The sequence below is a fragment of the Bos grunniens genome, chromosome 21, assembly GCF_055505025.1.
Source record: "Bos grunniens cultivar Pamir isolate PY7600 chromosome 21, Bosgru_T2T1.0, whole genome shotgun sequence".
NCBI classification, from domain to species: domain Eukaryota; kingdom Metazoa; phylum Chordata; class Mammalia; order Artiodactyla; family Bovidae; genus Bos; species Bos grunniens.
In genome coordinates, this window is record NC_141185.1 from 48,131,681 (window position 1) to 48,148,740 (window position 17,060).

At 50.2% G+C, this 17,060-nt stretch overlaps 2 protein-coding genes across 2 annotated transcripts; both read right to left on the reverse strand.

The window, feature by feature from the left end:
• Positions 1 to 2,940: 2,940 nt before the first annotated feature.
• On the reverse strand, positions 2,941 to 5,546 carry ZSCAN2 (zinc finger and SCAN domain containing 2). Its single transcript, XM_086364457.1, has one exon. The coding sequence runs from the start codon at positions 5,544 to 5,546 to the stop codon at positions 4,176 to 4,178; it is 1,371 nt and encodes a 456-aa protein (XP_086220583.1). The 3' UTR covers positions 2,941 to 4,175.
• Positions 5,478 to 16,249, reverse strand: LOC147349619 (zinc finger and SCAN domain-containing protein 2-like). The gene is made up of 4 exons (XM_086364458.1): positions 15,680 to 16,249; positions 13,532 to 14,047; positions 9,904 to 9,949; positions 5,478 to 5,617 (listed from the first exon to the last, which is right to left on the reverse strand). Coding segments are annotated over exons 1-4 (753 nt in total). The 5' UTR covers positions 15,870 to 16,249; the 3' UTR covers positions 5,478 to 5,616.
• Between the last annotated feature and the right edge of the window lie 811 nt (positions 16,250 to 17,060).

A 17,060-nucleotide genomic window follows, 5' to 3' on the forward strand; every position in this document is an offset into this window, starting at 1 on the left:
TCTGAAATCTTCTATCTCAAAATCTGAGCATCATCCATGCAATTCTACTTCCAATTCCTCTATGGCCATGTGCTATGTTATCAAGAGGGTGAGAGAAAGCAAAGACTTTAATATCTATCCAGAGATTTGAAATAGCTTCACAAGGTCAGGCAACAGGGAGGTTATAATGGCCTTACATTTGAAAAAAACTCCAGGTCTGTCTTTGAGTGACTGTGGGAGGGGCCAAGCCCAGCACACGGGGCCCCTGCCCAACTCTCTGGTTATGAGACAGACCTCCCATCAGGGATAAAGGGTTGAGGAGGGTGACTCCCAGTGATGGGCAAGAAAGGGTCAGTTATAGCAGTGGATCACCTTGACACTGGGGGAGAAGACTGGAACAAGTAGCCAATATGCCGATTTTAATGTTTCCTTGTTCTTTCCATTTGCTCCTTTGGGATTTCTTTTGGCTTTAATAATGCAGTGGGGGGACTTCTCTGGTGGTCCAGTGGTTAAGACTCTGTGCTTACAAGGCAGGGGCTCTGGTTCAATCCTAGGTTGGGGAACTAAGATCCCACCTGCCATGTGGCATGGCAAAAAAAAACACCTTTTTTTTTTAAAAAAATGCAGTGGGGTGAATTGACTTCAGGAGTAGAGTGGTTAAGCGACAGGTGCTGGGCAAGTTCGGAGAAGGCAATGGCACCCCACTCCAGTACTCTTGCCTGGAAAATCCCTTGGACGGAGGAGCCTGGTGGGCTGCAGTCCATGGGGTCGCTAAGAGTCGGACACGACTGAGCGACTTCACTTTCACTTTTCACTTTCATGCATTGGAGAAGGAAATGGCAACCCACTCCAGTGTTCTTGCCTGGAGAATCCCAGGGACGGGGGAGCCTGGTGGGGTTGCATAGAGTCGGACACGACTGAAGTGACTTAGCAGCAGCAGCTGGGCAAGTTACAAACTGAACCTCTCTCCTCTGGGTCTCCAGGTCCTCATCTGTAAAGTGGGGATAACTTACTACCTCACAGGGTGGTTGTCAGGATTCAGTCCTGCATGTAGAGCTGATAAGCATGCTGCCTGTGCAGAGTAACCTTGCCATAGACTGTGCAACTCTCAGCTATTACAGGTTACTGCAAACCAGAAATGCAACTCACAGGGAAGTAGAAGTCCATGGAAAACAAGAGGAAGTCTCATGATTACCTGCCTCAAATTGTAAAATCTCTAATAATAAGAGTGAGGGTGTGTGGTTAGTGGCACAAGTGTGCCCAGAGCCAGGTCAGTCCAGCTCTCGACACTCCATGGGCGCTTGTATTCCCAAATGGCTAAGAATTCTGTAGGGCCTGGTTCCCGAATGGCTCTAAGGGATTGGAAGGAAGAAGTCTTGGGTGACTCCCAGGTTTCCAGGTTGGGTGAGACCTAGTGGATGGCAGTGCTACTCACGAAAAGGAAATTCACCTGTCACCAGCACGCTGGTCACAGGAGATCGAGGCAGGCAGGTGGGGGCGTGAGTTCTGAACTTGGGAGTCTGAGGCTCTAGGAACACTAGAGGGAAGTCGCAGGAAGGAGCCAGTAGAGAGGGACAGACTAGAAATTGAGGGAGAAAACCGCAGAAGAGCAAGGTCCTGAGCTCTGCAGGGAGGTGGAGGCGAGCGGCAGGTGGACAACCGAAAGTGCATCTCCAGGCTGAGCCCTGAGGCGAGGAAGTGGCAAGGTTCAGAGAAGTTTGCTGGTTTCAGGGCGGGACGCTGAGGGAGGCCACACCAGGCAGGCTCAAGGTTCTCAGAGGTGAGCAGAGGCCAGAGGGTACAGGGTGGTCGTTGTGGGGCCACACTGAGAGCAAAGCAAATAAACCTTTTGTGGGCTTTTAATTGTCCCACGGCTGTCCTCATGAACTTAGAAACAAACTGGTAATAAAAAAACTTGGTCCCTAAACATATGTACCTTGAAGGGGAGACGGTCTGTTACAGACGCACGTCTGGCAGAGGTGGATCTGCCCAGGGGGTGGGGGCTTCTCAATGTTTTTTAGGGGAACAAGCTGTGTCCTTCCATCCAACACACCTGCCACACAGACCCCTCTCTGCCTCTGCAGACCCCCTCTAGCTGCAAGCAGGACAGGAAGCCAGGGGCTCTCAACCTTTCTAGAAAACCACCATTGGTCATTTTCCCAACCTGGTTCCTGCCTGATTGATTCTGCAATTCTAGCTAATCTTGTTTGCTTTTTATTCCCAGGATATTTTGTGTCTCTACCAGGTAGGGAGGAATAAAGAAGGAAATTTACTTAGAAAAGTTTAAAAAGCTTAGTATCAATTGTTTTCTTGAGGTGAGACTTGAAGAGAGCCACCATCTTCTACAACCCAAATTCCAGGGCATCACTGAGAAAACCCTCCTGGTCTCCCTCCCTTACAGGCAGGGCAGACCTTGTCTCTTCCCAGACAGACGGGAATCTCTCCCCCAGTAAAGCGGCATGACGATGCGCAGTAGAACTGCTTGTTCACGGCCTCTCCCCAGCACCCAGCACAGCGAGGATACACACGCCCTCGGTACGTTTTCTCAGTAAGTGAAGGAATGGAGCCAGCGGTGGGGATCTCACAGCCTAGTGGTTTGGTGTAACAGCTGCTGCTGCCTAAAGCTTCCTGTGTCTTAGTCGATTCTGGATGGAGATGATACCTCCTGGGGAGGCAATCTGGCACAGGAACCAAAGCTGGGGCTCCAGGCGCCAGTTGATGGCTAGATGCAGCGATGGCAAAGGGCAAGTGGAGAGGTGTGCGCACTGGTCGAACACCTGGGACCAGGTTTGCCTTAAAGCTGTGCTCTTTGAAGCACGTGACCCTTTTAATCTAAAGGTCTTGTACTACTTCTGGTCTGAGGCAGGAGGTGAGCGGGTGGATGGAATGGGGAAGTGAGACACAGGTTTTCTAACATTCAAGTTTGGGTTTTTAACACATGTGAAAAGACAGACTCGGGAAAAGAATGGGACTCGACTTTATTAGGTGATTTGGAGCAGCCATCCTGTAAAAACCAAGGTGCGTTCTGAGTGCAGACCCCACGCATAGGAGAGAAAAACCTGTTTTTACCATCCTCTTCCCTCCTAACAAACCCCTTCACCTGCTATCATCCTGTCTCGACTGTTTCATGGCCGAGAACAAAGCCCTAGGAGCGTCCCAAGATTAAGGGAGACACCTTCTCTTGATTCAAGCCCAGATCTCTTCAGGCGACAGACGATGCGGCCTCAAAATTGACCTTAAAAAGAATGCTCTCTGTACACAAAAGCTACCAGATGGAACTCTAGGTCTGCGTATGTAAGACAGAAACGACAAGTACACAGGGTGGCGATTACAGGGCCACGGATCTGGTGGGCAAAGATGCAAGGCCACCCTGCAGAGTGCAGGAGGATCACCCGGAATGAGACAGAAACACCACCCACCAGGGGGCAGCGGGGGGCTCCGATGACACCTCACACTCGAAAACTGAAACTCTGTAAAAGTATGTGCATCCCCCACCCGCAGCCGACTTATCCCAGGACAGTGAGCAGAGACAAAAGTAAACACGTCGCTTCTCCGTCATGCCTTCCCTGGCAGTCCTGGGCAACCTCCTATCAATGGAAAGGTTCCTGGCTAGACTCCCTCGTGTTTCCATGTTCCTGATACTTTCTAGGAAAGGACTTTACCTTCTTGTGGATGACTCAGAACAGGAGAAGCCCTCCGCCTTGACCGGAGATCCAAACCCAGGACCCAGAGGCAGGAAGAGCCAGTTCTGCCAAGGCAGGGGGCCTGGGATGCTCGCAGCTCGGGTGAAGGGACCTCAGCCCCCAACAGTGGCAGCAGAAGGACCAGGTCTGGGGCCTCTCTCTGAAACGAGGGCCCCGCTGGCTTCTGTTGCACACGGAGAACTATCCCCCCTGTTCTATCAAAGGGGAAACTGAGGCACAGAGGTTCAGGAGGGACGGAGCCAACAGAGTCGAGAAATGTCACAGGAAATGGACTGAACTTTCTGAGCTTCCGTTCCCATGCTTGGTTATCGCTGTCTGACTCTGACTCTGACGTGACGGGATCCTAGCAGTGAGGGTGAGCAGGGGTTAAGATCCCGGCAACAAGCCTTCAGGAGGAACGGCTCCTCTAAAGACGCATCCCTGCATGGGGGCAGGGTGGCTGGTCCCTCTCCCGGGCCCCCTGTGCCTCATGCTCCCTCCCTCTCTGCCCTTTCAGTACAGCTTCTCCTTCAGGTGAGTTCGCTGATGGGTGATGAAATTGGAACTGTTGCTGAAGCCCTTGCCGCACTCGGGGCACTTGTAGGGCTTCTCACCCGTGTGGATCCGCTGGTGGATGATAAGCACCGAATTCCAGCTGAAGCCCTTGCCGCACTCGGGACAGCGGTAGGGCTTGTCCCCCAGGTGGGCTCTCTGGTGCATGACCAGGATGGAGCCCCGGCTGAAGCTCTTGCCGCACATGAGGCACTTGTAGGGCTTCTCGCCCGTGTGCGTCCGCTGGTGCACCACCAGCTGGGAGCGCTGGCTGAAGCCCTTCCCGCACTCCCCGCACTTGTAGGGCTTCTCGCCTGTGTGGATCCGCTGGTGCTTCAGGAGGTTGGAGCTCCAGCTGAAGCTCTCCCCGCACGTCCGGCACTCGTAGGGCTTCTCGCCCGTGTGAGTGCCCTGGTGGGCGATGAGGCTGGAGCTCTGGCTGAAGCTTTTGCCGCACTCCCCACACTTGTAGGGCTTCTCCACCAGGTGGGTCCGGCGGTGCGTGGCCAGGTTGGAGCTGCGGCTGAAGCTCTTGCCGCACTCGCCGCACTGGTAGGGCTTCTCGCCAGTGTGCGTCCTCCGGTGGGTGATGAGGGCCGAGCTCTGGCTGAACCTCTGGCCGCAGTCGGGACACTTGTAGGGCTTCTCGCCCGTGTGGATCCTCTGGTGCCTGATGAGGTTGGAGTTGTAGCTGAAGCTCTCGCCACACTCCTTGCACTCGTAGGGCTTCTCGCCTGTGTGGATTCCCTGGTGCGTGTTCAGGCTGGACCGGTTGCCGAAGCTCTTGCCGCACTCCGGGCACGAGTAGGGCTTCTCGCCCGTGTGCGTCCGCTGGTGTGCGATGAGGTTGGGGCTCCGGCTGAAGCTCTTGCCGCACTCAGCGCACCGGAAGGGCTTCTCGCCCGTATGGATCCGCTGGTGGGTGATGAGGTTGGCGCTCCGGCTGAAGCTTTTGCCGCAGTCCCGGCACTTGTAGGGCTTCTCCCCGGTGTGCGTGGTCTGGTGCCTGCTGAAGTTGGAGCCATCGCTGAAGCTCTTGCCGCACTCGTCGCATTTGTAGTATTTCTCGCCCGTGTGGGTCCGCTCGTGGGTGATGAGGTGGGACTTTCGACTGAAGGTTTTCCCGCACTGGGGACACTCGTAGGGCTTCTCGCCCAGGTAGGTGCCCTGGAGGCCGATGAGCTGGCCAGCTTCCCTTCCCGGGGCGGGCACCACCCCGCGGTCCTTCCTGGGGGTGTTTCTCCGGGGCCCTTGGGGGTTGCAGTCTCTCTCCACGTCACTTTCCCAGTCGGACTGCGGGATGCCTTCCCCTTCAGGCACGTCTGAGAACATCTCGTGGGACTCGACGTCCTCGAATATGTCCTGGTTGGAGTTCTCCCAATTTTCACTCTGGATCTCAAAATCTGAAACAATGAGGAAAAATGTGCAATTTGTACTCAATTTCCTATAATGATGAGAAAAGAAAACCAAAGGGGAGGGGCTTCCCTGGTGGCTCAGCAGTGAAGAAATCCCCTGCCCATGTGGGAGACATGGGTTCAATGCCGGATCCAGGAAGACCCTACATCTATTTAGCCTGTGCTCCAGAGCCCCGAGGGTTGCAACTGCGGAAGCTCTCAAGCTCTAGAGCCTGTGCTCTGCAACAAGAGCAGCCACTGCAGTGACAAGCCCACGCACCACAACCAGAGAGTAGCCCCCACTCGCGCAACTAGAGAAAAAGCCTGCACAGCAATGAAGACCCAGCAGAGCCAAAAATAAACACATAAATAAAACATTACTTACTAGAAGAATTCTGGAATCAGTTTGAAAGGAAGTCAATGCTCAAAAAGGCAGAGAATTCTTCTAAACATGATTCAATGTTTTGTTTTTGTTTTTGTTTTGACATGGGACCACTTTTTAAGTCTTTATTGAATGTGTTACAATATTGCTTCTATTGTATATTTTCGCCTTTTGCCCTTAAGGTATGTGGAATATCTCAGGTCCCAGACCAGGGATCAAACCCACACTCCACTCACTGGAAGGCGAAGTCCTAACCACTGAGTCACCAGGGAAGTCCCACTATTCCATTTCTGACGGTCTCACAGGCTACAGAATAGCATCTCGATTTAATGGGTATTTCCCTGGTAATCTGTAAAGTTGAACGTCTTTTCTTATGGATATAATTCGTTTTTATTCATTTCTAAATTGCCAGGTCATATCTTTTACCTTTTATTCCACTGGGTTGACTTTTTTTATGAATTGTAGATGCTCTTTTTTATGAATTTTTTTATGAATTTTTTTTTATGAATTGTAGAGCAAGATTTTGACTTATCTGCTACACTGAAGGCTTTGTTGCAAATATTTCCTCCCAGTCTCTGAACTGGCTTTGAACTTTCTTCAAAGTATCTTTTTAATATAAAGGACTTTTGTTTGTTTGTTTTCATGAGTCCAATCTAGCTTTGATGACTTGTTTTAAGATTAAGAAGTCCTACCCCACTGCAAGATTCCAAAAATACTCTCCTATAGGTGATTTCAGATGGTTTACAGTATAGATCTGTAACTCATCTGAATTTATTTCTGTGTAACTTGTGAAGCAGGGCTCTATTTCTGTGTAAGTTAGGAAGCAGAGATCCACTTTTAGGTTTTTCAAAAGGGTCAGACCACTGTCCATTCAAATACTGTTGAACTGCCAAAGGACCCTTATTGGTTAGTAGACAATTACAACGCATCCTAAACCAATGGTTCTTGCATTTTCCTACCCTGACCCAGGCTCTAGGCTCACATGGAATTCAGAGGGCCACGTGTGTCCCCCTGCCCAGCCAGAGGCCTCTGCTTTCTATCCCATACTAGAAAGCATATCAGAATAGAGTAAGTGTGGAGAAATTTGCTGTCAATATGGGGATAAGCGTACATGTGCTGTAAGTGAACAACGAGATCACTGGTCACAGACATCAGTGCTTTAGTGTGTGTTAGGCTCACAATTCTTGAAGGGTCCCTCCCACCTGACTGTGACATACCGCTGGGTCTCAATACCACGGTCAGAGCTACTGGTTTGAAATGCAGAAGTGGGTTTCTAATTCTCATACAGCTGATGCCCCAGTGGGATTCTCCCCATCAGGGTGCTGCCTTGGCGAGCCTGGTGGGAACCTGATAGCACCTAGGTGGCTTGGACCATTGTTCCCCCTGAACTCTGACTGCTTGAAAGATGAAGTGCTGGTAAAAACAGCAAGGAGCTGTTATCAGTTTAAATGAATGACTGCTAAATAGTTTAGTAATAACGTTACATCTCAAGAGTTCTGTGTGGTATATATTTCAAATATTTAAGTGAATTAAAAGTGATGTTGTTCTGAACCTGAGAATCATGGCTTTAAGAAGACATATACCTTTATAACCCTTCACTGCTCTCTACTCTTCTTATTGACAAGAGTGTATGGGCTCCCTGCTGGCTCAGTGTTTTTACGTAAAAAGTCCACCAACCAATGCAGGGGACATGGGTTCGATCCCTTGCCAGGGATAATTCCATGTGCTGTGGGGCAACTAAGCTTGTGTACCACAACTACTGAGCCCATGCTCTAGAGCCTGGGAGACACAACTACTGAGCCCACATGCCTAGAGCCCGCGCTCTGCAACAAGAGAAGCCACTGTGATGGGAAGCCCTCGAACCGCAACTAGAGGAAGCCCGCACAGCAACAGGGACCCAGCACAGCCCTAAACAAATAAATAAATAAAATTATAAAAATGTATTTAACAACAGCGTAAAAAAAAAAAAAAAACCAGCATAAAAGATGATAATACCCATTGAGTTTGCTAAATATAAACAAAGAATTAATACAGAGCTTCCAAGAGTGAAAACCTAAGAGCAGGTGCTCTCGGGGCTTCCCTGGTGGCCAGCGGCTTAAGACTCCGCGCTCCCAATGCAGGGGTCCCGGGTTCAATCCCTGGTCAGGGTACTAGATCCCACATGCCACAACTCAGAGTTTTCATGCAACTACAGATCCCGTGTGCTGCAACCAAAACTGGGTACAGTCAAATAAATACCTAAATATTAAAAAAAAAAAAAAAAAAAAAAGGCATAGGTCCTCTCTTGCTGTACTAAGCTGCCTGGCCTGACTTGCCTCCCAGCCTGAGAATTCTCCCAGGTCTTACCCAGTCTCCCTTTTGAGATTTTGGAATATTGTGCTAACTTTGGGCTTGACCCCATTATGTTTTAAAACACAAGTTTAGCTTGGCTTTCTCAAGGGAAAGGCAGATAAGCCTGGAATGATGAAGCTATCCATCTGCCTCCTTCATTGACCCAGCAGTTGTTTCTCCACACAGGAAAGATTCATTTTTCTCACTCCGACAACAATGAGTCTCCACTATGTGTAGGGCACTGTACTGCGTGCTGTTTTTAAAAAAAATGGAAAAGAAGACAGGTTCCTTGACTTTGGGGATTTTATAGGCTCCTAGAAAAAATAAGATGAGGACCGATACAAACAGAAAACAAGAGACTTCCCTGATGGTTCAGTGGTTAAGACTTCACCCTCCAATGCAGGGGGTGTGGGTTCCATCCCTGGTCAAGGAACGAAGACCCCACGTGCCTTGCGACCAAAAATTCAAAACAAAACAGAAATAATACTGTAACAAGTTCCATAAAGACTTTAAAAATGGTCCACATCAAAAAAAAAAAATCTGAAAACAATATATGATACAAAGCCAAAAGAGAAGGAGAATCTGAATGTTCCAGGGGCAATGACTTCAAGCAGAGGTGACAGAGATGCTCTTAGGTGGTAGATCTAGGGACGGGGAAGAGAGGCCGGAAGTAAGCACCTGCTTTATGGAGCAGGTAGGTGTCCAAAGGTGTGTACTCAGAGGATGACCATCACACAGGGATGGAACAAGACCATTCCAAGTCACGATTCAGCAGCACAGGTGAAAGCTACAAGCACAGGCTATGTTCAAGGAACAGCATGATCTGAATGCAGCGAGGGTTGTGGTGAGGGGATCAGGGGAGGACCAGCCAGGGGCCACCTGGGCCAGGCCACACAGGGCCACAAGTGCGAGCAGAACAAAGAGGTCATGCTTGATCCGGGGACACTGGGGGACTAGAGAGGATGTGTAAGCAGAAGTGCCCCATCGCTCAGGTAGGACTGCAGCAGCTGCCATGCAGGCGGAAGAGACTGAAAGCATGTTCCCTCTGGAGGCTCCTGCCAGTCTGGTGAAATAGCAAAAGCCTTAATGAGGGCTGGGAATGGAGTTCACAGCAAACCACTCCAGTATTCTTGCCTGGAGAATTCCATGGACAGAGGTGTCTGGGGGTCGCAGAGTCAGACACAACTGAGCAACTGAACATGCATGCACAGGGATCAAAAATGTCCTTGGGAAACGCAAAGAGAGATGAACTTTACCTCATAAACTATTAATATAAGGGACTTCCCTGGTGGCCCAGTAATTAAGAATCTGCCTTGCAACACAGAGGACTCAGATTCAAGCCCTGGTTGGGGACCTAGGATCCCACATGCAGGGGGGCAACTAAACCAGAGAGCCGTAACTACTGAGCCCGAGTGCTCTGGAGCCCACGTGCCACAACTAGAACATCTGCACCGCAAGGAAGATCCTCCGTGCTGCAACTAAGACCCAATGCAGCCAAGTTAATTAATTAGTTAAAAAAAAGAAAACAAAAACAAACAAACAAAAAAAACATCCGTTTGTGAGCCAGGTAGTAGGTTCTCACCAGATCTGATGGCACTTGGATCCTGGACTTAAAAGAGTCTCCAGAACTGTGGAAAATAAATTTCAAAACTATTAATACAGGTCCAGTCTCAACTGAAATGACAAGATATTTGATCTGGGAACACCCAGAGGTGCCTGCTAGTCAAATATTAAACAACATGGTCTAACCAGGTCTTAAAAACGTACTGGGTAAAACATGTGACCAAAGGTCCCAGGCTGGACAAACAGACTAGAGGTCAAGTGGTCTTATCTTGAGGACATGCTTGACAAGAGATGGAGATCACTGCAGAGGTTCCTCTGAGCAATCACCAGGCAGGTCAGGAACACATGCTGAAGAAATGAAAACCAACGAAGATGACCTCAGAGGCAGAAATCTGACAAGCTGCTCAGTCTGGACATTCTCCATCTGGGATGTCCTGTGAAAGATGAAACAAAGCCCCTCCAACAAGCCAGGTGGGGAAGGCGGTCACAGTGGGGGCCAGTCATTGCGTCAGAGATGCCTCGTGAGTCGTGACCCCCTGCTCTGTGACTCCGACTGCACAATAGCCCAGGGGCTTCTCTTCAGCCCTTCAGCCCTCTGGCCTCTCTTTAGCCTCTGACTCAAGAGCCTGATATTCATCACAGACTTGTTACATCCGCTAGAAAAGTAAACAAGGTTTTTTAAAAAGGATGAGAGGCTTTTGCTTTTTTTAAGCAGGAAGAGTAAAATTAAAAGTTATTTTTCAGGGTCAAAGACCATCTGGGACTTTGCTTCAAATAAAACCTGGGGTAGGGACTTCCCTGGTGGTCCACTAGCTAAGACTCCACGGCTTCCCAATGAAGGGGCCCAGGTTCTGTCCCTGGTCAGGGAACTAGATCTTGCACGCCCCAAGTAAGAGTCTGCAAGCCACATCTAAGAGCCAGTGCAGCCAAATAAATGAATAAATAAAAATAAATATTAAAAAAAAAACCTCTGAGATCCCCCCAAACACATGTGGAAGCAAACAGACTGGAGTTTGAATCCTGGTTCCACCACGAACCAGCTCTCAAAGAACAGCTTGACTTTGCTGAATGTCCATATCCCCTCCTCTGTTACATGATGGTCCCACACACTTCACGGGATTATTAGTGAGATGTAGGTGTAAGGTGCTCAGTGCAGGCCTGGGCTCACAGCGGAACCTCCATGACCACCCTCTTCTCCAAAGTACAGCTTTATTCACACCTCCCAAGTCTCTGGGCACTGTTACAACTCTGCCCCTAAACCATCTTCCCTTCCCAGTCTTCTGAATCCTCTAGACTAGATGCCTCTGAATTAGTCACCTTTGTCTTAAAAAAAGGTTTTTTTGGTCATGTCTCACAGCATGTAGGAGAAGGAAATGGCAACTCACTCCAGTATTCTTGCCTAGAGAATTCCGTGGACAGAGGAGCCTGGTGGGTCGCAGAGTCAGACACGACTGAGCAACTCTCACTCACGGCATGTAATATCTAGTTCCCTGACCAAGGATTGAACCTGTGGCCCCTGCATTTAAAGTGAAGAGACTCAAACAATGGACCACCAGGGAAGTCTCTAGTCACCTAGGGACCCTACAGATGAGTCACCTACAGTCCTCATCTGTAGCCCTCTTTTCAATACCCTACCAAGAACTAGGACTTTGCATCTCATTTGTGATGAAACGATTAAGAACATGAGCCACGTCCTCAGACCCCTGAGCTGGCATTCTTGTTCAGCCTCATACTGGGGGCATGATCTTAATGGAGTCATTTATCTTCCCTGGTGATGATAATCCTGCCGATCTCTCAAGGTGGTGACATCTATGTGAGTTTTGCATATAAGACGCTAGGCCTACTGCTTGGCCCACAAAGAGGATCCATCAGTGCTGGCTGGTGTTACCATGAGTTCTTTCTCACGTGTCCCATCTCCTCCCCTTCCCTTGCTGTCCCCACCCCATCACTGCACACCTAGCGTCCAGGCGGCTTCCCAGTTACTCTCCCACCTCCAGCATAAAACCTGAACCCTGTCGTTGAGTTCAGCGTCCTCCCCGGCCCCTGGGGCCCAGGTTACAACCTGCTGAGGCCAAAGCCTCACCCACCCTTCCCCCAAACCCTACTTCGCACCACTTCCTAAAAACACACTTTCCACTCCAATCCACCAGTCTTCCTTACAGTCGGTCACCCGAATGATCCCACAGGGGTCCACTCTTCCAGGCCTCTGCTTAGCACAGCTCCTGGAATGCCACAACCTCCCCCTCCCCCCACACCTTTCCAAACCCCCCACCAGCTCAACCCCTGCTCAAGGGGCACGTCATTCACAAAGCCTTCACTGACCTTGCCTCTCCTCTCCCCTCCAACCCTTTTCCCTGAACCTCTGCAGTTCTCATCAGCACAAAGGTAGCTGCCGTTTCCCATGGGTCCTGAAATAGTCCTAGGGGTACAGGCGGTGGTTGTTGTTCAGTCTCTAAGTCATGTCTGACTCTTGGGACCCCATGGACTGTAGCCCACCAGGCTCCTCTGTCCATGGGATTTCCTAGGCAAGAACACTGGAGTGGATTGCCACTTCCTTCTTCAGGAGATCTTCCCGACCCAGGGATCACGTCTCCTGCAATGGCAGGCAGATTTTTTTTACCACTGAGCACCCGGGAAGCCCAGGGGCACAGGCAGATCTGCAGTAAACATTTGGCAATCAAGGCAGCCCAGTTTACAGCTGAAGACCAGAAAGGAGGCAGGGTGGCTAAATGGCATGTGTGGGTCCCACAAGGTAATAATAAAACCAGAGACAAATATATTAAGTTGCAAAAAGCTCCAGTTTGGAATTACTCTTTTAAGAGCCCAAGATGACTTTATACCAGAGACTAAGTCCCTAGTTATTAGCTGGCTTACTCGTCATTTATTATGATTTCACAAAAAATGATCACTTAAAAAAAACAGGATTTGGTTTATCTAACTGCTAGAACTTAAAATATCTGGATGTGTACTGCACAACCAGCTGCAGGTGCCAAGAGCTGGTCTCCGGGGTCTTCGGTCCCTTTCCTCATTACCTCCATCAGCTTCCCAACCATCAACTACAGCACAAACAACTGTGCTAACATGTACCTGTGGCTCCAACGGTAGGCCTGTGCTTCCCTGGGGGCTCAGTGGCAAAGAATCCACCTGCCAATGCAGGGGATATGGGTTTGATTCCTAATCGGGAACATTCCACACGCTACGGAGCGACTAAGCCCATGTGCCACAACTACCAAAGCTCTTGTGCCCTAGAGCCCCCACTCCGCAGCAAGAGAAGCCACCGCAATGAGAAGCCCGTGCACCACAACTGGAGAGTAGCCCCCGCTCGCTGCAACGACAGAAAAGCCCGAGCAGCAACGAAGACCCAGCACAGCCAAGTAGGAAAAAAAAATAGTCCTCTAAGCCCTAAAAGTTACTCTTATTACTTAAAAGAGTAATTCCTTATGCTGAAATTCTGGAACTGTCACTGCACACAACCAGGGCATCTGGGGTGACAGCGTGCCGATCACCTGCACACAGACCGACGGGATGGGCTGATGGGGACTCGGTTCCGGGATGCACCTGAATTTCCTCCTCTGCAAACACCACACCCCTCCATCTTGGGCTGGGAGGGAGCTCCCACCCTCTCCCTGTGAGGCTCTCCATCTCACCACTGTCCCGAAGGGTCTGGGTCAAGTCCTCCACCAGGGCCACCGCCTCCTCGCCACTCTCGGGCCGATGCTCCTGCAGCCAGGCCTGAATTTCCCGGGGCAGCACGGTCAGCATTTGCTCCTTGGTGTGCATCTCTGGCCTCAGCCAGCGCCGGCAGAGCTCTCGAAGGCGGCCGAGTGCCCCCTGCGGCCCTCCGGCCACGTCCTCATGGGGGCTGCCCTTGCCAGCACCCTGGGGAAAGGGCTCGGTCTCAGGGCCATCTTCCTGCAGCACAGCTTCCTGTACCCAGGAGTCGTCCTCCAGGATCACGGTGGCCACCTCCTCCTCCTGGTTGTCCTCCTTCTGAGGGAGGCAGACTACAGGGCTTCGAGGAGCAGTTACTCTCGGCCCTTCTGAGGCCATCATCCACGTCCTTGGGTTGGAATCACTCAGGCTTCTGATCTTGACCTTCGGTCTTCTCCAGGCAGGCTCCCTGAGAAGACGGCACCCTTCTCCAGTTTCAACAAGTGGTCTGGCTAAGAATGAGAGAGAGAACTAGGATCAATAAGTAAAAGGTCCTAAAACAATCTAACTCACAACAGCCCAGGTCAGGCCACCAAATGATTCTTACATCCGCAAATCAGGAGAAGTTTCCTGTCCCTCTTAAAGGAAAAATGGCTTATTCCTGAAACCATCTCTGTGGCAAGAGAAGAATCACAAGCACAAAATACAGTGTTTTTCTTCCCAAAAGACCAAAGCATGAGTATGAGAAATTCAAAGCCCTTGCAAGAACCCAGGACAGAGCTATCCTGCTCTAAGTTCAGATTTGCTGCAGAGTCAGTGACCTTGACCTAACATACAACTCAGTCACACAATCTCACGGACTACCTAATAAACAGATAAGAACACCCATCCTACTAATCTGAAAGGAACGTCTTAAGAATTTACAAAGGATCAGATGTCAAGGCACTGTGAGCCTCAGTGAAAGGAAGGAAATATCTCAACTGCATTATTATACATGGCCCCTCAGGAATTTATGTTTTAAAATAATCATCTTTGCTAAATTTACTAAATATTTGCAAGGACACACAACCGTTTCTAATTGCAAAAAAAAAACGGACACCTTAAAATCCAGCAGCAGGAGAATGGTTAATTATGGCACATCCATACAGTGAAATGTACTAAAAACTACGCTGATGATGTAATAATGGCTACATTTGTGAGGGGGGGGGGGTGCGTTGTGGGGGGGTAGGGGGTAGGGGAATGTTACTGAGAAGGGGCTCAAAGGAGCTGGAAATGTTTTATGTCTTGATTTGGCAATGGCTGCATAAGAGCATACATATGAAATTTAAGATTTGTGTGCTCTGATGTATGTATTTTTAAATATTTAAAAAATTATGCTGACAATAATTATTAATCATTAATGATTTCAGATAATCCTAATAAGAAAACTAATGAATAAAAACAAAACCAGCAAGATAGAAAAACCACAGACACAGTATGACCCCAATTCCTTTTAAAAATGAACACATACACAAGGAAAAAAAAAAAACCTGGATAGAAATTCTACAAAATGTTGAGAGCAGTTATTTAAAACAAAGACTAAAAGGCAATGAAGTATTTTTAAAAATTATCACTACAGCATAAAGACTCAGAAACACTCCCGGGAAAACTTTTTAAAAAGAAGAAAAAAGAAAAGCCAGTGGAAACACTACAGCTCTCAAACTGTATTCACCAAATGGCTAGAACAAACAGTTATAACACAATTCTTAACTTGGTGGGGGGGTGGGGGGGGTGGGGCAGGAAAACCGTTCCCAGACAATTTAAGCGTTGTCCCACTTGGGGCCAGACACGCCCCCTCAGAAGCTCAGTTTCCCCATTTTTAAAATGAGCTGCGCGGGATGTCGTCCACTGTGCCTTTCAGTCTAAAGCCTGTGCCCCTGGCTGGATGTACAAGGAGCTCGCCGCTAGGAAGAAGAGTTCAGGTCGGCTCCCTGAGCCCGACCTAGCGCCTAAGCTCGGACAGCCGGGGGCCCGCAGGACACGCACACGGCCCCCGACGCCCCTCCCCCAGCAGGGCTGCCCGCCCTGGCTCCAGGCCCGTTATCCCCTGGCCTTGGGCTGCTCCCCCGGCCAGCGCGGCTCCGGCTGTCTGTCTCCGGGCTCACCTCTCCAGAGACCGGATGCCACTTCCTCGGTCGCTCCACGCGCTAAAGCGCCCCCGGGCACGGTCCGGCCCCTCCGGAGTCGCAGCGGCTCAAGCCCGAGGGGCACCGAGAACAATGGACGGGAGAGGCCCGCCCCCCCGCCGCGCTCATTGGCCACCGAGAACGGTCCCTGGAAATTCTGCTTTCCCATTGGCGAATACGGACCCAGCCTGGCGGCGGGAGGGAGGCTGGGCCGAAGGCATTGTGGGAGATGTAGTCCCCACGAGCCGACTGCGACCTCGGGCCAGGGAGCAGAGTTTGGGGATTTGATAACCTGCGCAGTGCGGGAGGAACCCAGGCGGGAAAATCCACCTACTGGCAGTCAGGGCCCCAGACCTGTGACCTGGGACAGATCACTCCACTTCTTTATGTCCTCCAAATAGTGGTCTATAAAAAGGGAAAGTTGGATGGAAGCTCCCTTTCAGCTGTAACTGTGTGGCAGATAATTTTGTTAGGCCCTTCGACAGCCGAAAGCGGCCCCTGAATAGGAAAAGAATCTGCACAGAGAAGTCCCTTCCCGCCCAGCCCGGCGCCCCTCCCACAGCCGGCCCCCGGCTCGCACCTGGCTTCTGGACACCCCTTTGTTTACGCACGTGGTGTTCCTGGGTCAGGAGGAGAGATTTGTCCCGCCTCTTCTGCCGCGGACCTCCCATTCTTTCCTGTGTTTCCTCTTGTATGGAACCTGCCTTATCATACCGCCCTAGGCGGAGTCACCGCCCCCAGCACACCTGCTCCACGTCGCCTCGTTATTAATAGTTATCCCAGCCTTACTTATTACCAGTCTCGGCACTGGGGGGCTGAGAGTGACAGACTGGCCTCTCTTGTGGGGTTTCAGTGGCTGGCACTGTCCACTAAAAAATTAGTCGCAACTTGAAAGTAGATAATCTTTTGTTCAGTTGGGAATGTTCAGGACTCCAAGCCCGGGAGACAATATCTCAGCCCTAAGACACAGCTCCCAGAAGGCGGGAGAGGGAGTCAGGCTATATACAAGTTTGTAAGGAAGGGAGCAGGTAATCTGCACAACAAAGATTATTGTTCAGTAAGAAAAACTCTTCTGTGTATGGGAAGGTGCAAGAGTTTGGGATCATTGAAGTCATTTCTTTCATATGCATCTCAGCTATCTGGGGCCAGCATCCTGCATTTTCCCTTTTCCTTTAGGGCTCACCAGCTGACATTGGAGGACTGGCTGCAGTCCATGGGGTCAAGAGTTGGACACGACAGAGCAAGTCCAGCACAGCACAGTCACTGATGACTGTGACTTCCTTAAGTTCCTCACGTAGGGAGTGGTGCTGCTTTTTGGCATAGCTCAGAAATTCACATCTGGAGAGAGAAAACCGCAGAT